This window comes from Acomys russatus, chromosome 5, assembly GCF_903995435.1.
Source record: "Acomys russatus chromosome 5, mAcoRus1.1, whole genome shotgun sequence".
In the NCBI taxonomy this organism is placed as follows: domain Eukaryota; kingdom Metazoa; phylum Chordata; class Mammalia; order Rodentia; family Muridae; genus Acomys; species Acomys russatus.
In genome coordinates, this window is record NC_067141.1 from 67,387,886 (window position 1) to 67,414,606 (window position 26,721).

The 26,721-nt window shown below is 42.9% G+C and overlaps 1 protein-coding gene across 1 annotated transcript in view; it reads left to right on the forward strand.

The window, feature by feature from the left end:
* Positions 1 to 26,721, forward strand: part of Sorcs3 (sortilin related VPS10 domain containing receptor 3) — a 623,313-nt gene that overhangs the window by 256,963 nt on the left and 339,629 nt on the right. The window contains exon 3 of the mRNA XM_051146759.1: positions 26,301 to 26,400. Within this exon, the coding sequence (XP_051002716.1) occupies positions 26,301 to 26,400 (100 nt within the window). The remainder of the gene's footprint in view (positions 1 to 26,300; positions 26,401 to 26,721) is intronic.

Below are 26,721 nucleotides of genomic sequence, written 5' to 3' on the forward strand. Positions count from 1 at the left end.
CTTGCCTGCTAGATTTCCCCTGTTGCATTTGCTGTACTCTGAAAAACAGTAGCTTCACCTCAGCTTCTTTTCCATGCACGAGTCCTAGACACTTCTACAGGACAATTGTGAACCCTACTTAATTTCTCTCCTTTGGGGACCCACTTCTTTATTGCATGATGCTCAATGAAAAAATTTAGTTTTATCTGTCTTATTTGTCCTAGAACTTTTTCCTTGTCCCTTCTTAATATCTAGAATCAGAAGTGCTTATGTCTTATTTGATACCCAATTAAATTGATGTCCAGAAAGCTGAATGCTACCTAAGGCTTGTGCTCGAGACACAGAATGGACTTTGTATATGCCAGCTTCTGCCTCTGCCTTGTGACTTCCTAGTGTTGCTTGTTGGATAGTCTCATTGCTTGTCTCTCTTCTTGCTCTTGTACTCAAGCCTTCCAAGGACTACAAACTTCTTTATACCTCCTTCTTGCCTCAGAACGCTCCTACAATTGATTCTCACTGCGGAACTCACTTCTTTTATTCCCAATTAACAATTTCAGTGTTTTACTTTAGCCATCACTGTACTAGTTCACTGTTCACTGGCCACTTTTCACTGGGCACCTCACCAGGTCCTAGAATTTGTTCTCTTACTGCTAGTGGACTGGCTGATTTTTGCCTCAAGGGCATGGGACACATGTTTATAAAGTAGTGTCATAATGTGACAGTGATGTGGGTCCTCTGCAGGGACTTGCAGAGATGAACTCCCAAGGGCAGCAAGCAGTCCCCAGAGCATCACTGTCTGAAGCATAACCCCATTTCTAGACTAAAAGGACTCAGAACAATTCTCATGCTCTTTACCATGTTGGTCTGGCATTTACATCTCTACCTAGAGTACAGTTCACTCCAGTTTGACATCACTGTCTGGCTTTGGGACTCCACCCGTAGCATGTGGTATGGTTTTTATGGCTCTGTGAGGTGACAAGCCTTTGTCTCGCCTACTCACTTTGTCCCTTCGGTCCTTTGATGTGAAACTTTTTCTTGGTGGGTGTTCTTGGTGAGTCTGTTTCTCTGTGGCTGGGGGAGCTTTTCTTCTAGGCTCCAGAGGCTCCTTGCTGTACTCTCTCTGTGTATAGAAAAGAGATCTTCATGGTAAGATAAGCAGCACCTTGGTCACTCTCTCTGTGTATAGAAAGGGGATCTCTGTGGTAGGATGAGCAACAACTTGGTCACTCACGCTGTGTGTAGAAAGGAGATATCCGAGGTAGGGTGAGTAGCACCTTGGTTTGCCAGCTGTTCCCAACTCTGGAAAAGGCTGGCTTCATGTAGTGATCTTGGAAGACATCAGCAATTCTGATATTTCCCTTTGCCCATCCCCATAAGGACCCCAGTGTTTCTCCTATAGCAAGTTTATGCCTCTTGTCAGCACCTGTTTTCTCCTCCCTTCCTACCACATTCCTCACTGATAGAGTCATTTCATTTAGCTTTGTCCACTTCCTGCCCACAAATTGCTTTTACCTGACATTCCCAGGGCCTTCTGTTTTATTCACAGATTTCTTTTTGAAGTAACAGGGAATCTTCTCAATTGTTCTGGTTGTGGGCTGACTGTGCCTCATCTCTGTTTCTTGTTATGAGCTTCGGCGTCCACTTCTTTCTTCCCTCTACGTTGTGCTTTCTTATCACTGTTTCACACACTCATAACTGTCAAATCTACTCAGCATTATAAGCTCACCATTCCTGTCTACCACCACAGAGCTTTGCAGAGAGAGGTGGGAAGGAGACATTTCTCTTCTCAGTGTTTTTCATCTGCCATTCCTTTAATCATTGAATATTATGGGATTCAACTGCATATAATGTTCTGGATGAGGGACAAGCAATGGTGATGGTGAAGGCAAATAAAGGCGTGGTATGGAATTACAATTATATACTATTATACAGGAAATGTGCAACCATGAAGGTCGAGCTGGGAAATGACTCTGTGCTCCCCACTGAGCATTAGGAAGGCATATGCGATGCTACTGAGAACCTTGCTGTGGCAAGGGAATATTGGAGTATCCCAGGCAGCCTGTCAGGCTTGTACCTTGTTGGGTTGTGCAGAAGGGGAGAAGAGAAGAATCAATGAATGAGATATTTCCGCAGCACAGCTAATTGAACTTGGCAGTGATTAGAGGTGAGGGAGAGGGGGAAAACCTGGGAGGATTGTAGGATTTGGCATCATCAATAAGGTGAGAAGGGAAGAGAAGCAGGGAAGAGGTATTGAAACAGAAGACAGTCTAGGAGAGTGATGATCAGAGAAGTGATGAGCCCGTTTTCAGTGTCCTAGGACTCAAAGGGCAATTGTTCATTGTATAACGTTCGGAAGTATGGGGCGGTAGCTCACAGGCAATGTAGCTAGGTACATTTTGAGGAGCTACGCAATGTTTTGGGAGGTGCACCAGAGGAGCAACCACATGGATATGAAAAAGGAACTGATAGTGCATGAAGCAGTGCAGGATCCATGCCTCCTAAGGACAGCCCCAATGGCCTCCAGACAGGCAGAGAGTGATTGTTTTCTATAGAGGTTGCAAGAAGTGATGGGCCCGAGGTTTCCCTCTGCCGTGGCGCAACAAGTCATTTTCCTTCAGTATTGTTCTGGGAGCTAAACCTTGGGCCCTGTACATGCTGTGTAAGTGCTCTACCACTGAGTTTCAACCCTCCTCAACCCCATCAGATCCATATTTAATTGTCCCTGTTTACAATTCCTTCCCCTCATCCAAGCACTGTCATCATTTGAACTTCAAGTTTTTAGTGTCAGAGTTTTTCTTTCTCCCCACTTGTCACGAATTTGAAACTGTTATGTTCAGAGCACTGGAAAGAGACCATCAGGGCAGAGTTTTGTCTTCCTCCTCAGCTCTCTCAGTAAAGGATGCTGAGCAACTGAGATGGATCAGGAAGTTCTTTCCCAGTTCTCATTGGCTCCCGGAGAAAACAAGTGAAGCAAAAATAGTGTAGAGGCCCATGTGCACTTTCCCTTCCTAAGAAAGTTCAACACCATTCACATTCTTTACTGTCAGATCACCAGCCCCTCCATCATCCCTCACTCTCACTCTCTGCTCCTCCCCCAGGGTCTCTGCATCTCTATCATGTGTAAGGGGCTGGAACTGAGTGCAGTTTCTTAGCTGATCCACCACACTGAGCTGTGGTTACACTGGTGAGACAAAGGCTCCCTCTGCTCCCTGGCATGCATGGCTCCATGCCTTACATGCTGACACATGTGTTGGAGGACGCCTTCGGGATGCTCTCCCGGCCTGCTAGCTTTGCCAGAGCCATTGAATTAAGCAGGCAATTTCCTCCTACTTTGTCTCTCTGTAAATTTCACAGCCATATGGTATGAGGAGAGTTCTTGGATTATAAATAAACAACACTGCTCATAAATCTCAGGGTTTTTGTTTTCCCTCTAACAGGAATAGTGAGAAACCATAGATTTGTAACTTCAAAGAAATGTGTTGGAGAAGAAGATAATGTCTTTTTATATGTGTATATAAATATTTTTTTCTATTTTCTCTTAGTTTGGATCCTCTTTTTGCTGGGATCTGGCCGGATCCCATTTATCTTTTATTGCTGCCATTTTCCAACCTGGAGGTAAACTGTTGCTTTAGGCATTGTGATAATAGCCACGAGAGTCTGGCCAGACTGCATTGTCCAGTTGGATTTGGCGCATCTTTCCACTGCTGGGGCTTTCACTTTCTTCTTTGTAGGACACATGCTTCCTCAGTGATGTTGTGATGGAGCATTAAAGCCAAAGTCTTTTTTGCCCTGTCTGGAAGAAGCCCAGCTTGGGCACCATGCACATAGGCACAGGATGCTCAGCCTCTTGCTAAGTTTGGCTTGCCAGTCTAAACTGCAAGTCTCTTAAGGCACACAGAATCATGCTAGTTGGCAGCCCCTTTAGTTTGATGTACTGTCACTGCAGCCACTGTGAGTCTGAGAAGCATTCTAGCCATCAAAGACAAAGTGCCAGGCAGGATACAATCCCTGGGCTTGGAATGGTTAAGATAGGAGGAAGCTCAAAAAAAGGTGAGGTTCTATTCAAGTATTTGGGTGTAGATTTTCTTCTAAGAAGTCAGTTGCATTTCAATGACTCTAAAGGGGAAGAGAGGTTGTGTGGTCCAAGAGGAAGTGGAAGCTTGCTGTGGGGATGAGACATGTTGGCGATGGCTAAAGGTAAGGGTCAGCAGGTTGGCCTTTCCAAAATAATGACAATGTAAGTGCTTGAAAAATTCTAACAAATACAAACTGTAATATCTTAAGATGAACTGTCTATAAAGAAAGTAGAACTTGATCACCCTCATTTATTGGCTTATCGCCTATGCCTGCATGTTGGCTATGGGGGCATATTTGGGTCATCTCACAAAGCCTACAGCATTTGCTAGCTGGCTTGGAGCAGCAAATGTTACTGGTGTGGCATACCAGAAATGTAACTAAAACTGTGGAGAGCCATCTTAGGGTGGGTTCAACACTGGACTCACGTTCCTGGATCCTGCCCAGAATCTGTCAGAATGCATTGTAGCCTCAGTCCCTAGTCACTAGGGCCTAGTGTTGTATAAAACAGTGGTCCACTGAAATAACCCACATGCAACCATTACGTCTTTAACACATATGCCACAGTTGGTCACTAAATGGCCAGTGATTCCAAGGAACGCCAATTGTTTATTCCAAAGACATGAGTATCTAAACATAGGTTTGGCTTTGGTGTTGGAGATCATTTCTCAAACAAGAGACATTTTACATTTTATCATTCCAAGTTATTAAGAACACCTGTGAGAAAATATATAAAATACTTCCAAAAGCAATACACGGGTTGTTGAAGTTATCAAAACATTTTTAGTTTAAATGGTTTACTATTATCTTACTATTTATTATTATTATTATTATTATTATTATTATTATTATTATTATTATTATTAATTTTTTAATATGTGTGTGTGCATCTGTGCATGCAATAAAATAGATATGAGGTTCTTTGGCAACCTGGTAGAGGTTGAGTCTCTCCTTCCACCATTTTAGTTGTGAGGATGAAAGTCAGGTGGTCAGGCATGACATGTACCTTTACCCATCTAGTCACCTCTTTGTCCCTCAGTGTAGTTTTCTTTAAGGACAGGTAATTTTCACATTGCAAAGATTTATTTCCATACAAGAGTCTGGTTTCTTTGGTATCATATTCTCTTCCTTCTAACTTACCGCCTGGAAAACTGTAGCACAGTCTGTGTGATTTTTAGAAGTCGGTGTAAACGGTAGAGAGAAAACTGTATTTCGGCTTCCTTTTGTTGGTATGGAACCACTCTTGCCAGCCAACCAGCCTTGGAGAACACATGCTCGAATGTCTGTGGCACATCTTGACTTCACATGCTCACTCTAGCACAGGTGGAACACAGAGGTGGCAATCCATGCCCTGGGCTGCTGCCTGCTGCTTAGCACCATCAGGAGGCTACCTTGTCTTCCAGGTACCATGTCTCACTGGTTCTATGAAGTGGCTTTGAGGAGCCAGTCTGGTACTTGGAGAAGAATCTGGATTCTGTTGTCAAGGTAACCTGGTTCCAAACACGCATTTTTGACACTTCCCAGAGGAGTGAACATTAGCAATGCATTTGGCCCCTCTGAGCCAGGTTTCTTGGTTGAAATATTGTGTTGAAAGTAAAAATGTTATTAAGTGTGTGACAAATACTTTCTATTCTGAGTGTTGAGGCTAGTGTCAGGGAAGGTAGAGGCTTTATTTGGTAAATAAATAACTAATATATGTTATATTCAGAAATCATAGTCCCCCCCCCTTTTTTTTTAGTGAGGATGATATTCCTGGATATCTAATGTTCATCCAGTCTCCTTGAGAACTGGAAGTTCATGTAGCTATAGCTACCCTTTTTGTGAGTGAGACAGATATACCAATTTCAAAATTCTGGAATCCCTACAACTTATTGCTTTGATAGACACTGGATAGATGTTCACCGCACCTTTTCCACACCATCCAGGGTGAATGTCTGAGCAGTGTTTGTCTACCTTTGTCAATAGAAGTCATCCTGCACTGATGTTTACTGCTGTGATAAAATCCCAGGTCAAAATATATAAAGGAGGAAGGATTATCTGGGCTCACAGATGGGATGCAGTCCATCTCAGATGGGAAGTTATGGAGCAGGGACAGGAAGAAGTAGGTCACATTATATTCGCTGTTAGAAAGCAGAGACGAACATCATCTCTGCTTAGTTTTCCCCTTTTTGATCAGCCCGGGACTACAGCCCTTGAGACGTTAGCACCTACATTCAGAGTGCTCAGTTTGCTTCAGGTCAATTTTTCCAGAAGCATCCTTAGAGGCATACTAAAAGGTGTGCCTCTGTGCTGATTGTAGATCCAGTCAAATTGGCAGTGAAGATGAACCATCTCAAGTCCTCTGACCCTGTCCCTGTGAAAAGGCCAAGAAGACATAGATGCTGTTTCCATCCTGGCCTCCAAGCCTCACGCCATCGCTCATGCTCTCCATTTCTGTCAACAAGGCCAAGAGAGAACTCAGACATAGAAGGGACTACAACCCGAGATGCAAGGATTTGGGTTTCTGAAGCACACAACGGAGTGGTGCCCCTCTTTGCAGTCTCATCACCCCCTGACATCATTGGATTAGGGGATAAGTAAGAAATATGGCAACTCAGTGCTAAGTTGATGAAAGGCTGGTGGTGTTTGCTCAAGTCTCTGAGATGTGTATCTGCCCATCCTTGTCTTTTCACTTTGTTCTCTAGGCAGAATGTCTGCTTGTTACTCCCAAGGTGTTCTGTTTTTGTAGTGTCTTAGTCATACCTGTCATAACACAGACACTCACTAAACATTTGTGGATTAATTTCTGGGTTAAAGAATAAAACGATAGCTTCCTATAAAAGCCAAGCATGTTTTATATGCTACAGATTGGTTGCATTTGGATATGACACAACACTATGGGTTATAGTAAACAGAAAGTTCCATTTACCTGGCACATTAAAACTAACGTATTTACACATTTCCTTTAGGTGATAATCCTGCCATGTATTGGTGAATTTCAGCTTTACAGAGATCAGATGTGTTAGCCCAGGATTGCAGATAGACCTCATTTAGGAGAGAGGGTCTCAGCCCAGAGACAGATGAAATAGGTATGAGTGTCTCGAGCCTCAAGAAATGGAGCATTGATGCCAGGTTTTCTCATCCATATTCAAGGGCTTAATATAGCAGCTGCCTAACTTTCACCATTTTTAGAAAGTCTTGCCTAACTTTCCTTTTATGCTCCTGTACCTGATGAATTGCATGGCCAATGCTGATAACCCAGAAAACGACAACTACTCAGCTTGCTGCTGCTTCCACAAAGTAGGTCAGGAAATGGAAGGGGAGAGAATTACTCTCCAGGACAGAGGTTTCACAGGGCAGAGACCTGTGGTTGCCCTGAGATGTTTTCTTTCATCCATCAAATGTCTTGGACATCTTGCCTTCATTCTGACGCTGAGATCCAGTGTAATGATAGACGTGCGGGTTGAATGTCATGAGCCAAGCTTTAGGCCAGTATACTCTTTGTCCATCTGTCAGCTGCTGGGAGTGCTATGACCTTCTTGAAAGGTCACTGCTTTTCTATCTCTAGGATAGCCAATAACTGGGCGATCTCGGAACAGAAGCCAGGGCCTTTGATTTTCAGTGGGCTAGAATGTGCCGAGGTGGGTACCATCTCCCAAGCATCTGGCTTTGCTGTCTCCTCTGTCTTCAGGCTCCGATGTTATGGGATGTAAGCCAGAATATTCCTCTTTTTCCTCACAGACAGTTTGAAGTTTGTAATGGAGAAGTAGGCTCCACTCTTGTCACTTTCAATGGTGACTCTGTTCTTTTAAGAACTTGGCATATTTAAATTTTCCTTACCTGTTATTTTCCCTTCTCCCTCTGCCTCTACCTATGTGAAGTAAACAGTAGCATCTTTCTTTGTTCCTCTTTCTTTTCTTACTGCCTGCTGTCATCCAGCCTAGGGAAATGGACACCTCATAAGGTTTTCTAGCTCCAAGAAGGCATGCTTCCCCAGACTGTCATGTATGTCTACCAACAGATGTATTTCCAAACAAGCTCTCGTGTTTCTGCCCTATTCAGGAAACTCTGGGGCCTTCCTCTGTCACAAGACAAGTACAATCTCATTAGAAGGTATTGCTTATCTAAACTTACCTCCCTCTTAAACCTGTGTAGATGTCTCATTTAGTCCTGGACAATTTCCTCAATTATCATTTGAGAAGTGTGCATTTTTCAAGTTGCAAGCCTCTGGACATACATGGCATATTCTGTTGGCTCTAATTCTCAGTCCTCACTTAACCTCTTTTCATGAAGTCATTTATTCTTCTCCCAGAGCTTCCTTATCATCAGTTGATATTGTTATAACCTTCATATTGTCATGAATGCCATGACCACCATCATCACATTAATAATGACGATCATTTATTAAGGGCCTATCATATACCTGTTTTGATGTGATGGATGCTCTCTGTTCTTTCCATCACCAGGTTCTCAAACAGTCCTGTTGGGTTCTTAATTAAGACCGTTTTGCCCATTTTAAAGATGAGAAAACTAAAGGGCATTATTAACCTGCTTCATACCACTCAGAGCCAGGATTTTAAACTACATCTCTGAATTTTCAGCTTGAGCATGTTCAACTAGTCAGCCTATCTGCACTTGTTCTAACTGCTCCTTACTCACTTTTATTTACTGATTTAAAAAATAGTGGAAGGTAGTGCAGCATATCACAGAATAGGCACAAGAGGCATAGCAGTGCACAGTCTAATTTCATTATATCTTTTCTTCCCTCCCCTCACTACTACCTGCTTCCCCAAACCCTTTCCTTAGCTCTAGTCTTTCTGGAAGTCTAGAAAAGAAGTTTCTCAACAGGTAAGAAGTATCATCTTTGTGTTCCTTGCAACCGTTTCTAGGGTCCACATTTTGGGTTTAACCTATTTGTTAACCTTTGCTGCCCCAGGACTCACTCGTGTTTTGCTCTCTGTTTAGTGAGAGACAGACATGGCTCTCTAAAACCATGTCACCTTTTCTGATTGTTCTCACTAGTGCCAAGACTGGGTGGTCATAGACTGACTGACTTCTGGATTTTGGAGACATCCTCCTTGATTTGGCTCCCACTTCCTCCCCCTATGCCCCCCGCCCCCGCCGGTGCCTCAGGACTTTAGTGGGTTCTCATTGGTGACAAATTCTGCATCCTTGGAATCTGCATTTTGGGATCTGCCAGAAGCCATTTGGAACATGATCCGATGCACAAAATGTTGGCATGGCAGGGGTCTTTTGAGGTCATTAATTCTAACCCTCTCATCTTCCAGAGAGGAGAATCATCAAACTGTGAAGTGTTTTTAGTTGGAAAGAAGAAATGTCTGTAACAAGAAGACTCTGCAAGCCCATTAGACCAGAGCTCACAGAGCTTGTTGAATGCTTAAGTTTGCCCTGCTGCAGTTGATGCTGCCAGTTGCAGTGTTTGTCAACTGGCTGAGTGAGTCTGCACTTCTGATGGGATCCTTGGCTCTGTTCAATGCCTTGGCTTGCCCAGTTGAGCCCTGTCTTTAACCAGGGAGCAGTCCATCTAAGGAGACTAAGAGGATATGGGCTTAAGGAATGACTTTTTGTATAGATCAGAATGGGATGTGGAGACTGGATCTGCAGCTAATAGTCCTGCAGGCTCTGGCCTAGAGAGTCAGCATCTTTTGGTTTGGACTTCTGAATCATCTACATTCCAAGGACTCCAGATCACGTTGTCTGTAATGAAACACCTTCTGCTTAGTAGCCAAGTAGCTCAGGGTATAGGAGGTGCCTGTCTTCATTTCATTAAACCATCTTTTTCCAAAGTAGGACATAGGAGAAATAGAGTATAGTGGGCCAACAGCTATAGGGCAGGCTGAGAGTCTATCAAAGAGTGGTCTAATTCTTGCTATATGCTTTGTGTATATTCTTCTTACAGAACTCTCATAACAAAACTCTATTCAGTATCCAATAGTTATACCCATATTAGAGATGGGGAAACTGAGGCCCCAAAAGGTTAGGCAGTGTTTTTGGTATTATGCTACTAGTAAGTAGAAGAGTGGGTGTTTTTATCTTAATTGTCCTTTAAAACACTCCTCTATTTAAAAACGTATTGCCTTCTGACAGAGAATGTTCATGACACTCGCACAGCCTGACCAGACCAAAGCCCTCTCAAGTGATAGCTTGAGCGGCAGGTGTTCAACTGTTGTTCCTTAGACAAGCGGCCATCTCAGTAGAGCCTTGGTGACCAGGTTCAAACCCCTGCATTGTGACTTGCTCAGTCTCTTAGCTATTTTGAGTCTCTGTTTTTGAACTTTTATGAAAGAGATGAAATACCTATGCCAGAGGGCCACTGTGGGTATTGAAGGTTTCAGGAAAAGGTGTCTCATATAAAACACGATGTAAATGTTAGTTACTTGATTGCTACCATGGCTTAGGGTAGCAGCCTTCTGAGAAATCAATTATTGATCCAAAGTGTGTGCCAAAGGCCTCATGCCTGACCTCAGGCAGCTTATAGCTTTGGTGGGGACAAATGACTGTGGAAATCAGATGGTGTAGGTCAAACTGTACAGCAGAGATATAAAATCCAGAGGAAACCAGAAAAAGCAAAGGTCACTGGAGGGCATGGAACATGAGGAAGCTTTACGTAGGAGGCTGGAGTTAACTTCAAAGGGTCTGGAGAGGAGAGGGGTTTGAACTGAGGGAGATTTGTGGGAACTCTGTAGAGTTCATTTTAAAAGGGACCAAAAAAGGAATCTCTGTATGGCTTTTTTTTTTTTTTTTCATTCTCTTGGGTCTTGGATATTGTTTGACTTGGAGCATCAGTGCTCAAAGTCTGGTCCAGGAACCCATAGGGTGCACCTCCATGACCCTTTCCAGGAGAGTAATGAAGAGACACTACTCTCCGGTTGAGTTTTCTAGAAGTCACATGGCACGCCTTGATCTGACAGATAACTGTAGAAGCAGATAGAAAGAACTCCATTGCAGCCTTTCCAGTAAATTATCACATTCTTCAGAAGATGCCCCTGTTTGTCCATATACTCATGCTGATTTGGTAGTTATTTTAAAAGGAATTTGGATATTTAAACTGTTCTTAGATGCAATTTATTATTTAGTTTTTATCATAAAACATTAACACATTTGAATCAAACCTCAGAACCTCTTAATTATATGAGTCCCAAGTTGTACAAGTATTGTCACATGCAGATGTTGGGAAAGGCTCCATGGGTGTTGGTAACTCTCCGATACCAGAGTGTGTGTTCTTTGGCAACTGTGTAAGAACGTCAAAGCGACAAAACCCCAAATTGGCCAGCATGAGCTAAGATTATTACTCGTGAGTTCTTGGTGGAACTGGAGACCGACTAGGGTGTTTCTATAGCGGGATTGATATCTAGAAAGTTAATAATAGCTAGTGTCCTTTGAACTAGTGGTCACACTTGCATAAATCTAACCCAATGGAACAAATGGAGATATACTCAAGATTCCTATGCAAGAACACTTGGTTAAAAAGTGACCAGCTGGCTAGAGAAATTGAAGTAAATTATGGACCATTCATACCCTGCAGTCTTGAGGGATTTTATTTGGAGACATATTGAGCATCACGAGGGCCTCTTTGGAACATCATACTAAGGGATGGAGATGATATAAAAGATGAGCTTGAGCTTTGCAAGCATGCAGATTAGAGGGTATGTATATGTATGTGTATGCATGTGAATACAGTATGTGTGTATACAAGCCAGAACCTTGGTTATGCTGGCCACTCGATGGGGCGGTCGGAATGGATGCCTAGGCTGTCCTTCATTCTTTTCTGTATTTGAAAATTCATCTGCGGCAAACGTTTAGTACTTTTGTATTTGACAATGACTGAAAAGTGTGACCTTCTTTCCATCCAAGTCTATGGAAACCCTTTTGAGCTGGCCAGGCCTCGGATGGGCACAGCTTCTGATCTCGGAGAGTGTGTTCCTCTGCATGATGTAAGGAGTGCATTGGGACTTGAGGATAAGCCTACCTTTTAGCCAATTGTTTTTTTTTTTTTTTTTCCTGCCTATCTTTGCAAATGTGAACATTAACAACAGATTGTGTTATAGCACTGGTCTGTATGTCCAGGTCTTTTGAGTATAGACCTTAAGTCCCGCCAAGACAATTGCATATTTAGATAATATCACATGACTGGGGGTGGGCACACAGCAGGACATGAAAAAGCAAGTTTCAGTCCTGTGAGGAGATGGGATGTCAAAGGTACCAGACCCTCCAAAAGGGAACCGCCTTTTCTCCATGCTGTCAGAACATTTGTGTTTCTTCCCTCCTGGCAAGGAAGGTATCAGGTGAAAGCGGACTTTGGCCTTGTCCTCCCCTGGATGAACAACAGAACCTGGCAGAGCAGCCTGTGTGTATGAGGGGGTGTTTTCTCATTATTCTCTCACAGTACTCTCAAAGTCAGAAGAGAACCTGACAGAGTTACTCCCGGGGAACATACTTCCTCTTTTCTAGAATCAGTCCTGCATAGCATTGTTCTGCATGCTTGAGAGGCTAAAAGAGACATCTGAGGTAGTCCCTTGACCTCACAGGAGCCCCTGTCAGCAGAAAGAAGTCTCACATACAAAAATTAAACAATAGCATAAAGCAAGAGAACAAAAGAAGATTTTGTGTTCCTAGAGAGCTGTACAAGGAGAGACCCAGGCTGAAGTCTCTGAAGTCAGAGACAGCCAGGGAAAGGCTTCATGGAGGATGCACACAAAAGGAGACCTCTTTCCTCTGCAGAGCTGACTCCTCTAGGGGAGGGAGAAACTACATTAATCGATGACACAATTAATAAAAAGCATTCAGTGCTTTTGGTGTGTAAGGGACCTCTTATCACTGAGCTTGTGTGTGAGTGTGTGTGTGTGTGTGTTCTGTGGGAGAGCAATTTAAAAGTGAGTGTGACTCACTCAGCCCTTTGGGTCCTGACAGTGGGGAGATGCTCTAAGATTTCCACAAGCTCCCATTCTTTCTTTGTGCCAGTCCATCTTTACTTGGGAGGTGTCTAGATGTCTGCACACAGATGTAATTGCACATACATCACACAGCCCCAACAGGGTATATTGAAATTTTAAAGGGAATTGGTAAACATCTGTTCCCCAAACAGAGGTGCCTTGCTAAAAGTGTCTGGAACCTTCTAGTATGAGTCTCATTATTTTTGTCCCCAGGAAAACTTGGTGAAACGACATTGAATCCATTTTCCCCAGACTTCAATTTGAGCATGTTGGTGACCTGCTGGAGGCTATCTTTGATTATGTGTAGCATTTGCTCTGTCTTACCATGTGCCTTTTGGTTGTTTATTGCTGATATAGAGAGAGTGATATGACAGGGTCTGTCCACTGCTGTGTATGAATCTATAAGGCAGCTGCTGTCTACTCAGAAATGTACAGGGCATCTTTTACTCCAATGATGAAATGGTTGGTCTATCACAGGGGCTCCCAGCCACTGGCAGTGAAGTGAATTCCCTGATACTAAGGCTATTTAAACTTCACAGATATTTCGCAAAACAGTATTTATATTTCCCATTGAGCATATATGAAACATGAGTCTTGAGTAATTAGCCTTAAGTTTTATAGGATGCATTTGAAGCCAAATCTGCCTGGCTGAAATGAATCCTCTTATTATGTTGGGATGCCTTTTTGAATAGCAGTGCCTGACTATGAGAGGGTCCCCATGCAGATGTGTTCATTTTTCTCATTTGCATTGTGGCTTCTCATTACACATCTTTTCATTGTTATGACTCTTAACTACACGAGTGACATGTGGCTACATATAAATATGTTTTTGTTTGAAAATACAATGATTCAAATAAAGTCAAGACCTTAAAGCCACCTTATGCTTCCCTGGTTCCATACCTAAAGGTAGCTTACCTCTTACTCCTCTAATGTCTTTCTGTATTTTTACATGCATTTTTGTGCATGAGTATAACTACTTAGAACATGCATATTATTTTGGATGTCTATGTACAGTATGTGTAGCTTTTATTGTTGATGATATTATTATTATGGAGTCCTTTAACAATTTTGGAGTTATGTGATAGAGGGTTTTCTAGTTAAAAGCTACAATATTTACCTCAAGAAGGTATCTATACTCTCCTCCTCCCTCTCCTTGTCTGTCTATATGCATAATATACTACATTTTAGTCTTTCTTTGCACTTAGGACTGCCATTCTATAATAATCACATGGATAGCCCCGTAGCGACTCATAACATGCCATCTTTGACATCTTTGAAGCCAGCTTGTGTCCTTTTCTTTCCTTTACAGGCCTTATTTCTTTTCTTCACTTGTATGGAAAGTAGGTCTCTTGGCCCATATAGGTCGAGAATTTTCAATATTTTGAACCTTAAATAAAACATCCGTACAAGCCTACTACCTGAACAGAGAGATTCCTCAGTGAGTGTAAACATGCTCACACAGTGCTCCGCATCTTGGTTCCGCCTCATAGCCCTCCCTTCTGTTTGAGGTAACTACGGCTGTGGGCCTGCTCTTAAGTCCACATTTGTATCTGGTCGCATGAATTCTGCATGATTCTAGGCTTCCGAGGGAGCTAACCTCCCATCTACTGTATTCAGAGTCCTGCCACAGCTTCCATTCTAGTGGTAGGGACAGGAAGACGTAGAGGTGGATTAGTTGTTAGGTCATCATGTGGCTCTTTATAAGGAGCTAAAACAGGAGCATCAAGAGGTCCAGGGAGCTGTGCAAGCATCTGGTCTTGGCATCAGTGTGCTTGTGGTTTTTCTGAAGCAAAGGGCGGGACCAGTAACCACTTGGAGATTGTAGCTCTTTAAATGGCTGGCTTTTGGCTTGAGATCTGGAGTTAGTTATCTGGCTGGTTATTTGTGGTCAGGCTGGGCTTCTTTCAGTGTAATGGAAACTGTTCCTTAGATAAAGAGGGAGCAGACCAGAGGTAAGTATCTATGAATTTCAATCACAAAGACTTTCTGGGCAGCTGTTGGTTTGGAGCTGTACTTTGTATACATTGGGCCCTGACCTTGGAGTGAATGTAGTTCACCACACAGGCAACCCACAATTGACTTTGCCCTTGGTTTTTCTCTCATTGTATTTCAATGGGATCTACTGAGGGAAGTGGTTTCGCGGGCCTGATACTCTGAAGCATGGCTATGTCGTTTAATTCTCGAGTCGATGTTCCTGCATTGGAAACAGTGATCATCCATCCTATCATTGCTTATTGTACATTCAAGGACCTAAGCCTACTTTTAAATGTGGAGAATGCAAAACAAGAAAAAAGAAAACAAACTGCTTGCCCTCAATACTAAGTATGTACAGAAATTATGGAAGGTGGCTTTAAAAATATTTTACTTATATCATTCTCTTTATTCTCATTTATACATGAGGATTTCTATGACTGAACACTTAAAAATGCAAAAGTCTAAGGAAGTCACAGATTCAGCGTTTGAAAGTTTGAATACTGGCTAAAATAATCATGCATCTATTATTGTTTGTGGGATTTATAAGTAGTTTGGTTTTTATTTTCAATTACCTTATGACGATTTTAAACTTTATTTTTGAGAGTTTCATATGCGAGGATGTCACTTACACCATTTTATCTCTCTTTTTTCTCCTTCATACTCCTCGTGCGTTCACCCCACTTCTCAAACCCATAGTATATTATCTTTAGTTACTATTGCCAGAGACACATACACGCACACATGCATGCATGTACACGCACATTTCTAATGCAGCCTGCTGACTCTGTTGGGCTTTGTTTGTTCATCTGCATCTGATTTTAGACTGATGGCTTGGCATGCTCTAAACCTATTAGGAGGCTTGTTCCTGGAGAAGACTGATTCCCCCCTCTCAACAGCCATTAGTTTTGTGCAGCCATTCATCTAGGGGTGAGGTCTTGTGATATTTTCCTCAACCATACTGGAATGTCAACTGGTGTTGTCATTATTCAGGTCTTGTTTATGCAAGTATAGAGATGAGATTTCACGGTTTCAGCTTTTCTGTCACATACAGAAGATAAGATCCCAGCACTCTGGGTCTGGTAGATTTCCCACACCCTCTTCTACCATCTCTCATGAGCCTTTATGTAGGAGTTTTATTGAAGATATGTCAACTGCTACTGGCTATCCCCTGGTCAGAATCAGTTCTCTGCATTTTGACCAGTGTGGCTTTCTGTTATGGGGGGGGGGGGAAGCTTCTTTGATGAGTGGTATAAATTATATTTCTCTATAGTGGGATCTTCTGGACCCACCAGTGGTTTAAATAATGACACAGAGACATATTGATATTTAAAAGGTTAGGCTTTGGCTGGGCAGACTTTCAGCTAGCTCATCCCAACAATTCTAGCTCACATCCTGCCACATGGCTAGATCTTTGCCCCTCTCTCATCCCCAGTACATCTGTGGCTTGCAGTGTCATGCTGGTGAATCCTCTGTCAGTTTCTTCTCTCAGAGACCCTCCCTCTGCCTGAAAGTTCTGCCCTCCACTTCCCGCCCAGCCATTGGCCATCTGATCTTTACTAAAGCCAATCATCAAGTGAGGAAGGTACATGTTTACAAAATGTGAGGCCAGTGATAGTCCGTAAGCATAACAATACCAAAGTCTGGTCAGTACTCAGCCTTCTGCTGGTACAGCCATAAACAATTAGATATACAGAGACAACAGTCACACAGTGTACAAAACGTTACTCCAACACTTATTTGTGAAAATATATATATATCACCACCACACCTAAATATATTTATATAATATATTTTAAGTAAACATAAAATAATGATTACCTACCCCTATGACGTTTTAAGGCATCCTTGTTGTTATTATTCTCTCCTGTTCCTTCTGTGTTACTCCAGGTGATGTACTCATATCTAAGTTTTAGGAGCTAGGACCTGCTAAAAGAGAAAATATACAGTGTTTGTCCTTTTGAGTTACCTCATTCAGTATAATATATTCTGTTCCATCTATTTACATGTGAATTTCATAATTTCACTCCTCTTTATAGCTCAGTAGTATTCCAGTATTCCACTGTGTGTATATACCACATTTCTGTTTTCTATTCCTCAGCTGGAGGGCATTTAAATTGTTTCCATTGTTTCCATATTCTAGTCACTGTGAGTAGAGTGACAATGAACATGGCTGAGCAAGCGTCTGTGGAGTAGGCTGTTGTATCCTTTGGGCATATGCCCAAGAGTGAGGAGTGTTACATCAGGGACATGTGGCAGATCTATTTTTAGCTTTTTAATAGAACAGCTGGTATTTTGCTGTACTTGCAGACAGGAGCCTAGCATAACTGTCATCAAAGAGGCTTCACCTAGCAACGGATGGAAATTGATGCAGTGACACAAACATTAGGCGGAGCCTGTGGAATCATGTAGAAGAGGGGGAGGGAGGATTGAAGGAGCTGGAGGGGTCAAGGAAAGCACAAGAGACCTACAGAATCAAATAATCAGGGCCCATTTGCACTCATAGAGACTAAATTGACAGCCAGAGAGCAGGCATGGGACAGACCTAGGCCACCCACACGTATGTAACAGTTCTATAGCTGATCTCCATGTGGGACTCCTAACAGCGGGAGCAGGGGCTGTCTCTGGCTTCACTCTCTACCTTTGGATACCCTTCGCCTAATTGGGCTGCCTTGTCTAGCCTCAGTAGATGTACCTACTGCAACTTGATATGCCAAGGCTGGTCTATAGCCATGGCAGGCCTCTCGTTTTCTGAGGAGAATGAGAGGAGGAATGGATAAAGGGGCTGGTGAGGTGAGAGGGAGGGACTGGGAGGAGAGTAAGGAAGGGAAAAGTAGGTAAAGAACAACAAACAACAACAGGGTTCTCCTTACGGACTTCACAGTGGCTGCACTAGTTTGGAATCCCACTAACAGGAAGTAAGGGGTTTCAGACTTCCCCCACATCCTAGCCAGTGTTGACATTTGTTTTCTTGATCTTACACATTCTAACTGGTAAGATGAAATCTCAAAAGTAATTTTAATTTGGTAAGGATGTTGGACATTTTTTTGAGATATTTGCTCAAACAATTTTATTTCTTCTCTTGTGAGCTCACGGTTTAGATCCATGGCCTATTGTTTTTAATTGGGTCATTTGTTTCCTTGAATCTATTTTCTGAGTTCTTTATGTGTCCTGGATATTAATTTTTCTATCAGATATATGGCTGGCCAAGATTCTTTCCTACTCTGAACTTTTTCTTCATTCAATTGTTTCCACTCCTGTACACAGCCTTTTAGTTTTATGAGGTTACATTTGTCAATTTTTGACCTCAACTCCTGGACAAATAGAGTCCTATAAAGAAAAGCCTTTCCTACACTCATGTCTTGTAGGATATTGCCTACGGTTTCATCTGGACATTTCAGCGTTTAAGATTTCATGCTGTGTTTTTTATATATCTGTAGTTGATTTTTGTGCAGGGATTTTTGTGTGATTGATATGGGTCTAATTTCATTCTTCTACTTGTGGAATCCAGCTTTCCCAGAACCATGTATTGAAGATACTATCTTTTCTCCAGTGTGTGTTTTCCGGCACCTTTGTTAAATGTCAGATGACTGCCATTATATGCACTCATGCTTGAGTCATTTGATGGATGCTAGGCTATGTTTTGTACCCTCTGTGTGGGATCTGCACATCACCCTTCTGTATGAGTTGAGATCAGACATGCAGAGCTCCTGCTGGTGGTTCTGATGGAGCCCACTTGTCTTTGCTCTGCTTTCCCCTTTCCGTGCACAGAGTCCACCCCTGCACTTCTAAAGATTAAAAGAAAAAGTTTTCTTATTTTTTAAAAAGCAGTGTTTAATGATTTCTAGGAAGAACAAAAGTACATATGCATATTCAAGGAATAACTAGGAAACTCTTGATTACTATTGCCACAAATGAAGAGGTGGGTGTGGGCTTCAACTGTAGGAACTTTTTGGTGGATAACCAGGACTGGAGTTGGGAGTCAGAAAAGCTATCTGAATGATAACCATCATGGGAGGGAGGGAAAAGCGAGCAATGGATGACAATCTACCAAGATACCGAACATCATGTAGGGTAGGTAATATGAGAAAGGATGACCAATGACATAATTCACCCTGACAAAATCTTAGCAAGTTATTTTGGAGACTGCATCAGAGTGGGACCCTTGGCAGTGGTAGATAGAGATACGGGCTGGCTGGCATTGTAGCAACTAACACAGTGGTATTTTAGGTTCTGGGAGCCTACCTTTGACACAACCAAACACACAGCCAAACCACATACCTCCTGATTTTGTAGATACAGACTCATTCTAATAAAAGCTGTATCGGACTTCTGCTGAGAGGCAAGGGCAGAGTCTCCTGAAGAAGTTACTTGACTTTATTTGGGATTGTATTCCAACAAACCCATCAGGAGTTGAAAGCCACCAAAACCCAACATCCAGGAAACACTGCCAACATAGTGCATGTCTTGTCCTGGAATGATCCCTTATTAACTGGAAGCTGCAGCTTTCAGCTACTGCCCAGCATCTTGAGACAGTGTCTACCTGCATCCATGAGCCAGGAAAAGAGACAAATTCAGAGTGATGTTTATAGCTTTTACACCACCACAAGGGAGAAAGTTAAAAGCAGAGCCATTGTAAGTTGGGACTATTGTAGTTTTGTCAGCGGTAGGTTCCTGGAATCTAAAACACTTGCTGCCTGGCCCCTTTTACAGAGAAAAGCTCATGAACTTGAACTAAATTTGCTGAGAAATGACCCAGGGAAGTTGAGATGAATAATATACATATGAGGAACCATGAAAAGGAAAGAAAAGAATTGCTAAGAGAAAGAGTAATTGTCCCATCTGTGGTCATCTGTGGCTGATTCAAATGCCAAAGGGGTCATTGAGAGGAAGAGGAGTAACTTCAGGTGGAAAGAAGATCCCTTGGTTTTGTAGGGCTCAGGGGTAAGAGGAAGAGAGGGATGGGTGGGAGGGCTGAGGTATAAGGGGTGTGGAAGATGAGGTAAGATAAATATAGTACTTTTCCAATGCGACTATATGCTGTCCACCTGAGAACTGGCAGAGGGCCTTTGGAAGTCTGCCCATCTTGAGTAGAAGCATGGCACTGGGAATGAAGGGGCTGGACCAAAGCTTAGCTCTGTTGGGGAGCTGATGGAGTACACAGGATGAGTTTTTCTTTTACAATAACAGCTCATATACTGACTTACCACTAGCACCTCCAGATGTTTACAAAACGAGCAGGAGTTTGCTGGGTGAGTGAAAAAAGCATACCATGTTTATCCTTCATCTCCTGTTATTGCTACTGTGGGCACAACCTTGGCGAGACAGCTAGGCACATGTCATGTCAGGCTGGGATGAATCCTCAGAATGTACCGTTTCTTGGCCAAGACCTTCTGAGCCCCTGAGGGACAAGACAGGAATTTTTAATCAGTTAGGTAATGTGCCATTCTATGAACGGGTTGAGAAACTGAGAACAGTGTCACTTTGGAGGTAAAGCCACTTTGGAGAAAAGGTTGACAATAACTATCAAGGGAGGAGTGGTGACTGCCCAGGAAGAGGGCTACACAGACACACTGCTTCACAAATGCATAAGTGAACCTGCCTAGCAGTGTTCATCACAGACTTGCTTGCAACAGCAGACCTTATTTTGGATTTTTTTTAGATGGAGTATTTCTGTGTAACCCTGGCTGGTCTTGAGTTTGGGGTTATATTGCCCTGTCCTCTGTAGTATTGGAAATACAATCCTATATGATACATGGTAGAGATGTTTTTTTTTTTTTTTTTTTTTTTTTTTTTTTTTTTTTACCCAGGGGCTTATGAATCCTCTATGACCTCAAATGTTGAGGATAAGGAGGAGAAACTTCTGATCCTCCTGCCTCCACATCCAGAGTGTTGGGATTATAAGTATAAACCAGTACACCTGGTTCATGTGGTTCTGGGGACCAAACCCAAGGCTTTGTGCAAGGTAGGCAAGCATTGTCCCAATTTAGATACATCTCCATCACTGTAATCATATTGTTAGAGAGAAAGAAGGATAAAGAAAAACAGAAATGTTTTTAAATAGGTGAACGAAGGGGATGGTGATGTGTCCATGAGAGGAAATGCTATACAGTAGTTAAAATGGATGTATCTGGCTGGGTATGTCAAGAAGCATAATGCCTCAACAGCTTGACGTGGGCGGCGGAAGTGAAGATGTAAGGGCATGGGATGGAGAGACACCGCAGTAGGTTCACACGCATGAGCACCTAGGTTCAAAGCTCTACTACCCTCATCAACAGTTTAGTGTTGGGGCATGTGCCTGTAATGCCGGCGTTGGGGAAATGGAGAGAGAGGATTGCTGGAGCTCACTGTCCACTCAACCTGAGAAGATAAGTGAATTTCAGGTTCGGTGAGAGACCACGCCTTTAAAAATCTTGTAGGGGTGTGGTGGCACACACCTGTAATCCCAGGACTCAGAGAGGCAGAGGCAGGCAGATCTCTGTGAGTTCGAGGCCAGCCTGGTCTACAAAGTGATTCTAGGACAGCCAAGGCGACGCAGAAAAACCCTGTCTTGAAAAACAAAACAAAACAAAATCTTGTGGAGAGTGATAGAAGATGCTCAACATTGACTCCTGGCCGCTACACATGGACACACATCTGCATTCTTATTCCCATGTGTATCTACAGACAGGAACACACACACACAGCCACAGATCATCACACACAGATGTCAGAACACTTATACTTACTTATATGTTGTTTGTAGACATAATTATTTTAGCACTTGCCATATGATTGTGGATTTACTGTACTTTTCTGTGTGTTGGAAGTAATTAATGAAAATGTATAGAACAGAGGGGAGACAATAATGATGTATGACATCCACAGCAAACACAGCCCTCCCCATAGTGTGGAAATACAGCTGGACTCACCTGAACTCAGGGACAGAAGCCACAGCCATGGATCTGTGTATGTCTCACAAGCCACCTTCCAGGTCAGCTATTCATCATGCAAACTGGCACAGTACCAGGGAGAGACCAGCATTCCATGCACATGTGTCCTGGTTTTAGCACTTGGAGCACTTCTGTTTTATGAAGCTAGTGTCTGGATTTGAAAGGCTGACTTTAGCATGGTGGGATGAGACTGTTTCTTCCAAGAGACACCCCTGTTCCCACTGGCAGATGTTTGGAACCCCAAGATACAGGATGGCTTGCTTTCTTGTCAGAGCAAGTTCTGCAGGCACAGCTGTCCTGGCAACAAAGCCAAGTCCTCTCTGCCATCTGCACTCTCCCCAGGCCAAGTGGGCCTGCAGAACACTGTGGTCAAGGCGATATGCCACAGCCATGATGGAAAGGACAGAGTCAAGGGCACCTTTGATTCCACATGCTTGCTGGCTCGTCGAGGTACCTTCAATGAGTGATACTTGCTTCAGTGAGCAGAGACTGCCAGAAGCCTGCAGAAAGCCGAGTTGTAGAGAGCATCCTCTGTTGGGAAGGCTCTTCTCTCAGCAGCCAACTCCAGAAAAGAATAAAGTCAGCGTGAATCCGTCTTCAGCATGTAGTAACAGAGACTGTGCATGGCGCTAAGCATGCTGCCTTTGATGGAGGCTATTTGGATTCTGGGAGGGAGTTTGTTGGGACATCAGTCATGCAGGGAGCCTTGAGAATTTAGCCCTTACAAGATGTTTGCTGTAGATAGGATGGGGAAAATTGCTGGCCAGAAAATAGTATAGTACCAGATTGTGATAATAAACCTTAAGGCCCAAAAGGAAGTGTACAATGATCTTCATTAACTGTCTCATGTTAATAATAGAGTGTGCAACTCCTTTGAGATGTGTTTTCATAAAGCCTTAACCTTGAGCTTGCTCTCAAGAGCCTGTGTTGAGCAAGAATCCCGGTTGGGCAGTTTACAGGAACTCCTCCAGCCTTCATGGACTCTGCCATCCCTGGGTAATAGCTGATGCCCTTGGCCAGCATTCAGCAGGGATCTGATTAAGTCTCTTTAGCAAGGAACTGCCCTACCTTCCTTGTAATTTCCATACCCGGATCCTAATCCTGCTTCCTAAGTATCTATCCAAATTGTCCACGTTGCTTTTGGAATCCAGCCAAATCTCTCTTCCTTAAGACAAAACTCCATTGTAAAACCCTCATGCTCCCTTCATTAGTCCTCCGTAGAACTGGCCGCATCATTTTAACAGTTGTCACGTAAGGGGTTGTTGTTGCTGTTGTTGTTGTTGTTGTCGTCGTTTTATTTTGTTTTTTTTTTCTTCCACCTGCATAGAGAAGTGTCTCATCTAGGGCAAAACATTTGTATACATTTCAGATTCAGGTCTAAAGTCTGGGCTAGCAGCCTCCAAATTCAGTGTGCTTTTTCTATACAATGCTTATTTTATGTTGAAAGGAATGTAGATCAGGTCATTTTAAAAAAATATTTTATTTCTGTTAATAAAATCACGCATCTCACAGCATCTGGATGCCATAATTTATCTGCTGCACTGCCTTGGAGAGCAGTGTTGCTTAGGGTGATAGGTTGATGGGATATTTAGCCTTGATTCTAATATGAGTGAATTACTGGTCCTTCCTGAAGGTACCAAATGCTGCTGGACCTCGGCACTCCAGAGCATCAGGATCGATTTCTAGGATGGCTGTGGTTTTGAGTTACTGTTAAACCTTAGCAGATGGTTAAAAACTTGTGAGTAGGGTTGGGCAAATTCACTCATTTACTATCAGAAATAAATAACAAAGAAAATCATTATAAAACCAAATTTGTTTAGCACTTGCGTTGTACCAGGAGTGGTATATGATATTGGAGCCTGCTGTGTGAAGTATTGCTAGCATTGCTTGCCCATTGTGAGGTAAAGTCAAAGAAGAAGAAGTCCTCTAATAAAGATTATATAAATGAAGCAACAGGGCAGATGCTACAGTAGGAAGGAATGTGTATAAAAGTGAAATGAAACAGAAAAGAATTAATTGTGATGTATTTCCCTGTAGGAAAGTTGTAAGGTGGAGAGTATTAGAGTTAGATTTGAAAGTTGGAGACAAAAAATTCACCAAGAGGAAATAAGTTACGGCTGGTTCAGGGACAGTAGTGAAAGGTGGAACATGAGTAGGAGAGTTCGGTAAAGTTGATAAGAAAGCAACAGAAAGGCAAATGGTTAATGGTGGATGCGGTAAGGACTTGGAAACCACATTTTCAAAGACTAGGTTTGGAAAATGAAGCTGGTCTGTGTGCGTGCACTGGGTCATTTCCACTGAAGTGTAAGGTAGACAGATCTGGGCAGGTGGGCTACAAGCTACAAGCTGCACGGAGGGTAGGTGTCAGGGAAAGGAACCGGATTATCTCCAAGCAGAAGACTGCTACGGATGCACAGAGGAGGCATGCACTGTCATGCAAAGGGGTGGGACGCTTGGTAGATAACTTACGTAGGAGACAGAATCACAGAGACTTGGAGATACAGATGATGTTGTCAGATACAGGCAAAGAGAGAGACCGGAAGGCCCCTCACACTGTGTCCTGGTGGTTGACTCAGTATCAAGCATGGAAAGCCAGCTTCCTGGGGACGAGAAGATGGTAGTCTAAGGAGATACTTGAAATAACTTACTAGTTTCTTCAGTGAACATGTGAAGTATACACAGTGGGTAAGACCATAATTTCTACTCACTGTAGAGAGGAGAAATGAAACAAAACCTCTTACTCTTAATTTGCTTTTATTATTTTTCTCCCTTGGATCCTATTAGATTGCTCTGTGCCATAATTTTTGTATCCACACAAATGCTTCATGAGGTTGAATTATCCCCATTTTTCAGGTAAGGAACCTGAGGCTCCAGTGGCTTAAATGACTTGCCCATACTATGTAATTAGAGAGCTACAGATCTGGAAATGAATCCGAGCTCTCTATTTTCATGGTTTGTTTTGTGTTCTTTCATCTTATCACAGTGTTTTGTGAAGCTCTTTGACCCTGAGGGTCATCTTGTGGATTAGATGGCAGAACACAAGGGAAATAACCACAACAGCCTCAAAGAGTCTGGGAAGAGCTATGCAGAGCATACTTGGGAGCATGTAGAACAGGGAAATGCATCCTTGTGTAGAGGAATTTTGAGTGGTATGGGGGAAGGAGGGTATGGAAGCTTATGGACATAACCCTTAAAGATCATCACAACAGCCTTCTCTGCTAAGCTGTGAGCCAAGGCAGAACCAGACCAGAGTTTGAGCCTGGGTAAGGGATTGAAGAGAAGGCAAAGACTGGTGTTTCCTCTGGTATCAGGACGCAAAGCCAATAGAAATTATAGAGACAGAGATTGAGAAGTGAAATTAAGAGGTACAGTGCCTCACACTCACAAGGTCTACTGGTGACAGAGAAAATAAAGTGACCCCTCGGCCCTTCAAAAGCCTAAGCTTGAGGAGTCTCAAGACTAACTAAGGAGATGCTGGGACACTGGAGGAGAAAGCCCGGTGATACTGTTTGTCTGAAAATGAAGGGGGATGTGAGTAGGGTTGCGATGGTGGATAGAGAGAGTCTGGCAGGGAGTCTGTCCTCATGAATCTGACTCCTATTGTTTGGCACTTTCTTTCCCTCCTCTAGTGTGGGAGAGGAGGCAAGACTGGTAAGCCAATTGGTTGACTACTTTATCCTCTGAGACTTTCTGTGGTTTTTGCATCTGGTCAATCTACTAGAAATGAGGCTGAAGGGAGGAGATGGTAGCTAAAAACACCACAGTCAGATCAAAGAACCACTTCAGTTAGTTCAATGTTACTGGTTTTTGATCTGTGATGTAGGCATGTAAGACATCCGGTGTTGCCTCTTTTGACCACTGGACCTGGCATGAGCTAGGGCAATCCCTGCTGTCCGATGATACCTCTTTTGTTTTAGGTTAAGTGCAGGGGTGTGAAGTTGGCTGTAGCGTAGTGTCTGTGGAAAACCCCATCATTCTCCATATGTGGAAAATGCTGAGGTCTCTTCCTTTGTGGTTTACACTCATAATATAGTACTGAGCGTTGGTGGTGAGCACTTGTCCCCTGCCCAGTGCCACATTCAGAGCCACTGAGTGAGCTGTGTGGGAGGTAGTGGGCAGTCTCCAGCAGCTTCATTAACAACACAGCTTCACAAAGAGGAGAAAGTAGGTCTTTGAGAAAGGCTGGGAGCGAAGCAGAGGAAGCTTAGGAGGAAGAAGGTGCATTAGTCTAATTGCTCTTCTAAAACTAATAGGTTTTTTTTTTTAATCTCTGAAGAACACTTTGAATCACTCATATGATTTGTGAACAGAGATGTAGGCATGGGCGGAGTAATCCTGGCTCCCCTTTAAATGCAATCCCTCATTTGATGACGCAATCTCTCCCCTTCTTGTTTTCCCTCTTTTACTGCAGGTCAGTAGATTATGGTGCCACCTATGAAAAACTGAATGACAAAGTGGGTTTGAAGACAGTCCTCAGTTACCTCTATGTCAATCCGACCAACAAAAGGAAGGTAAGAGAAGGGGTCGGGGGCTCCTGTATCTTCCTTCTGGGTAGCAGGGTGGCTTGAGACCATGAGCTAAGAACAAACAGAACAGCTACCATACAGTTTATGGAAGGCTTACTTTATGTGCTGGGAACCCCACAAGCAGCTGTGATTGCAACAAGAGCCTTGATAATATTCATAAAAATATACATGGTGGGAACAGCAACACCTGTGAGATGACATCCAGGTCCTAGACTGTCTGGAGAAATGTCTTAGGTTCTACGGTCAGTCAACAGGAGCTAGTCATATTTCACTGACTAGTAAGAAACATTCCTGAAATCTATTAAC